Source organism: Eimeria acervulina, genomic scaffold (assembly GCF_000499425.1).
Source record: "Eimeria acervulina Houghton genomic scaffold, Eah_scaff1159, whole genome shotgun sequence".
Classification (NCBI taxonomy): domain Eukaryota; phylum Apicomplexa; class Conoidasida; order Eucoccidiorida; family Eimeriidae; genus Eimeria; species Eimeria acervulina.
The window spans coordinates 3,684-7,856 of NW_013550358.1; the positions used below are offsets into that span (position 1 = coordinate 3,684).

Consider the following 4,173-nt stretch of genomic DNA (forward strand, 5'->3'; position numbering starts at 1 on the left):
GCAGCAACAGCAGCAACAGCAGCAGCAGCAGCAGCAGCAGCAGGGAGGTGTCTGCGTGGGATCGTGTTTGTCTGATGAAGAAGTATTTAGATATTTGCAGTGTATATCCACCTCCCCACAGCGGCAGCGCGAAGGCGCATTTATTTCGCTGTCTCCATCCCATTCTAGCAGAGCACATACACTGGAGAGACACTCTTCATCAGGTGCTGCTGCTGCTGTTGCTGCTGTTGCTGTCGATGTTGCTGCTGCTGTTGCTGTCGATGTTGCTGCTGCTACTGCTCCTGTCGATGTTGCTGTTGCACCTGCTGCGAGTGTTGCTGCTTCTGTCGGTGTTGTGGCTGCTGCGAGTGTTGCTGCTGTTGCTGCTAGGGGTGTTGTTGCTGCTGCTGCTGCTGCTGCATTTTGTTCGGCTGCTGCTACTGGCGAGGGCTAACAACGTAGGCAGCTAACAGCACCTGTTTGGGGTGTATGTAGTGCTGCTGCTGCTGCTGCTGCGGTGTATTTGCTGCAGAGCAGCAACATGGAGGACCTGCGGTCGCTGGTAGACGACATTATTCGCCACTTTGCTGCTGACGGCAGCAGCAGCAGCAGCAGCAGCAGCAGCAGCAACTGCTGCTGCAGCAGCAGCAGCAAGACGTGGTACCGCCGCCACCGGCGCAGCACCGACAACGCGGAGGAGACAGAAGGAGACACTTCAACTAACAGCCAGACAGTAGACCCCTGTTCTATGGCTGCTGAGGGATTTGAAGGGTTGTTTGGCTAGCTAGCTAGCTAGCTAGCTAGCCACATAGCTAGGTGGCTAGCCAGATAGCTACCTAGCCAGATAGCTAGCTAGCCACCGAGCTAGCTAGGTACATAACTAGCTAGCTAGCTGGCTAGCTACATACCTAGCTAGCTAGCCGCCAAGCTATGCAGCTATCCAGCTAGCTGGCGACGTGTGGGCAAGCTAGCTGACGCCTTAGCAGTGGGGCGGGTAGCTAGCTAGATTTAGCTGCAACTAATCGTAGCTAGTCATAGGGAGCCGTAGCTAGCTGTAGCTAGCTGGATCGATTTAAAGGGTGCTAGGGCCGCTGCTGTTGCAGCAGAAGCAGCAGCAGCAGCAGCGCATGCATCCCCAGGTGAACGCACACCTAAGTGCAGCTAGCTGTGGGGGCTTAGTGAATGCTACTGCTGCAGCAGCAGCCGGTGCAGCAGCAGCAGCAGCAGCTCAAGCAGCAGCAGCTGAAGGGCCCTGCAGCGCAGCATCCGGGTTTTTTCTGTCTTTGTTTGCGCGGTGGACAGGGGAGTTGAGCATTATTTATTTTTTGTTTGTTTAAAGAAAACCTAAACAATTATAATGCATGCAGCCCCAAACCCTGCAGCAAGTGCGTAGAAGCGTCAGGGTTAAAAAAGAAGGCGAAGCCCTCAAAGACAAACAAGAAGAAAGGAGACAGACAAACAAAGGAGACAGACAGACAAAGGAGACAGATAGATAAAGGAGACAGACAGACAAAGGAGACAGACAAACAAAGGAGACAGACAGACAAAGGAGACAGACAAACAAAGGAGACAGACAGACAAAGGAGACAGAGGGGAGACAGACAGGCAAAGGAGACAGATAGAGGAGACAGATAGACAAGGGAGACAGACAGACAAAAGAGACAGACAAACAAAGGAGACAGAAAGGAGACAGAGGAGACAGAGAGGAGACAGAGAGACAAAGGAGACAGAGAAGAGACAAACCCACACACAAGCTACGCTACGACACGAGCTTCGCTCTAGGGAAAGGAGACAGACAAACAAAGGAGACAGACAGACAAACGAGACAGACAGACAAAGGAGACAGGGGGGAGACAAGGGAGACAGAAGGGAGACAGATAGGCAAAGGAGACAGATAGATAGAGGAGACAGATAGACAAAGGAGACAGACAGACAAAAGAGACAGGGAGAGAAGGGAGACAGAAAGGGGACAGAGGAGACAGAGAGGAGACAGAGAGACGAAGGAGACAGAGAAGAGACAAACCCACACACAAGCTACGCTACGACACGAGCTTCGCTCTAGGGTTTAGGGTTTGGCTGGAGGCTGCAACGGGCCCCCGAGTTAGTTACAGCTAGCTACAGATAGCTGCACCACCCCACAGCTACCTACAGCTAGCTATAGCTAGCTACACCTAGCTGCAGCCAGCACGTAGCTCTAGCTAGCTGCGGCTAGCTAGAGCTAGCTGCACCTAGCATGTAGATCTAGCTAGCTGCGGCTAGCTGCAGCCAGATACAGCTAGCTACAGCTAACTGCACCAACCTCGTAGCTCTAGCTAGCTGCAGCTAGCTGCAGCTAGCTGCAGCTAGCTGCACGAGGGCCGCCGCTGCGTGTCAGTGGGTAATGGCTTGGGGTGTAAAGACGAAGGAAGCAGCAGAAAGCGATGCTACAAGGAGACTAAACCCTAAACCCTAAACCCTAAACCCTATATCCTACGCCCTAGGAAGGCAATAAGAAGAACCCGCGCCGCCCACAATAGCGAAAGATCTAAACCCTAAACCCGTATATTTATTGACAGGGTTTAGAGATTAGGGTTTAGGGTTTTAGTATATGGGTTCAGACATCATAAGGGTTTAGATGTGAGTGTGTAGATGCTAGGGTTTACGCTTGAGGGTTTAGTTGCTAGGGTTTAGAACAAAAACCTTAACCTCTAAACCTCTACACCTAAACCCTAACAACTACAAACCCTCAAGCTTAAACCCTAGCATCTATACCAGCTGCTAGGGTTTAGGGTCTAGGCGTCCTTAGGTGTAAGCATAAATTAAGGGTTTAGGGTTTAGGTGTTAGGGTGCGACTGCTGGGGAGTAAACATAAAGGCTTCGAGGTTAGGGTTTCTATGTAAGGATATATATATTAGGGTTTAGGGTTTAGGGTTTAGAGGTGTTTAGGGTTTAGGGTTTAGGGTTTTTATATTTTTGTAAGATAAGGAGGGTTTAGAAAGAACATCTATCACCGCAAGGGTTTCTTCCTCTATTCAATGTCTAGACATCTCATACAGCAGACAGCTCTCCTGCTGCTGCTGCTGCTGCTGTTGCTGCAGCAACAGCAGCAGCAGCAGCAGCAGCAGCAGCAGGAGAGCAGCTGCTGGACAGGCCTCTTGCTGGGGCTGTGAGGGCATGCAGCGAAGACGCCTCTTCCTTTTGTGTTTTGTTTTAGGGTTTAAATAATATTTATTGAATTATAAACAATTAATTTAATTAGATTTATCTGCATTTTTTTACTTTAGAGAAGAGGCTTACCCCAGGTGGCGTCCTAGGCGGCCTCCTGAGCGAGGCTTGGGGTGTACGTACACCTGAGCAGCAGCAAGAGGTGCGTATACACCTGATTTCTTTGTTTATTAAATTGTTTTATTGTTTTTGTTGTATTGTTTCCAGCAGATAGCAGCAGCAGTGCATGCAGTCTGCGTCTTTTGCTGCCTCACTGCAGCAGATCCTCCGGCCCTCTCTTATATCGAGGTCTTCTCTCTCGTTTGCTGCTGCTGTTGCTTCCTGCTGCTGCTTCTTGCTGTTTCTTGCTGCTGTTCTCACGCCTCCAGGTCGTCCGCTGCCCCCCTCCTCCGTGGGGCCCTCGCCTTCCTGCTGCTGCAGCCATCCAGGTAGCTGCTGCTGCAGCACTTTCCCGCCTTAAATTGGTGCTGCAGTAGCAGCAGCTGCTGCAGCATTCTTTGTTTCTCTCTCAACTTGCTGCAGCAGCAACTGCAGCAGCAGCTGCTGCAACTGCAGCATTCTTTTTCGTTCCTGCAGCGGTAGCAGCAGCTGCAGCACTCTTTTCCTTTTCGTTTCTGCTGCAGCAGCAGCAGCTGCTGCTGCATTCTCCTTTCTTGTGTTTAGTTGCTGCACCAGGAGCAGCACATCGTGCATCACTTATATTTCTTGTCTTAAATACTGCTGCAGCAGCAACAGCTGCTGCAGCATTCTTCTTTCTTTGCTTGAGTTGCTGCTGCAGCAGCAGCAGCTGCTGCTGCAGCAGCTGCTGCAGCATTCTTTTTAAGTTGCTGCAGCAGCATGGGGTCACCTAAAGGAGGAGCCTTTGGGGCTCCTCCGCTGTCTCCTGTCTCCCTATACACCCCAAACGCCTCTCCTCAGTCGCACTCCTTCTCCCCCAGCGACAGCGCAGCTGCAGCAGCAGCAGCAGCTGCTGCTGCTGCTGCTGCAGTA

General features: G+C 51.3%; 1 protein-coding gene across 1 annotated transcript in view; it reads left to right on the forward strand.

Annotated features, from left to right (window-relative positions):
• The window catches only part of EAH_00056360 (dihydrouridine synthase domain-containing protein, putative), a gene marked incomplete at both ends in the record, with an annotated part of 4,026 nt that extends 3,263 nt beyond the window's left edge, over window positions 1–763 (forward strand). Inside the window, one exon of the mRNA XM_013397567.1 lies at window positions 512–763. Within this exon, the coding sequence (XP_013253021.1) occupies window positions 512–763 (252 nt within the window). The remainder of the gene's footprint in view (window positions 1–511) is intronic.
• Window positions 764–4,173: the final 3,410 nt, after the last annotated feature.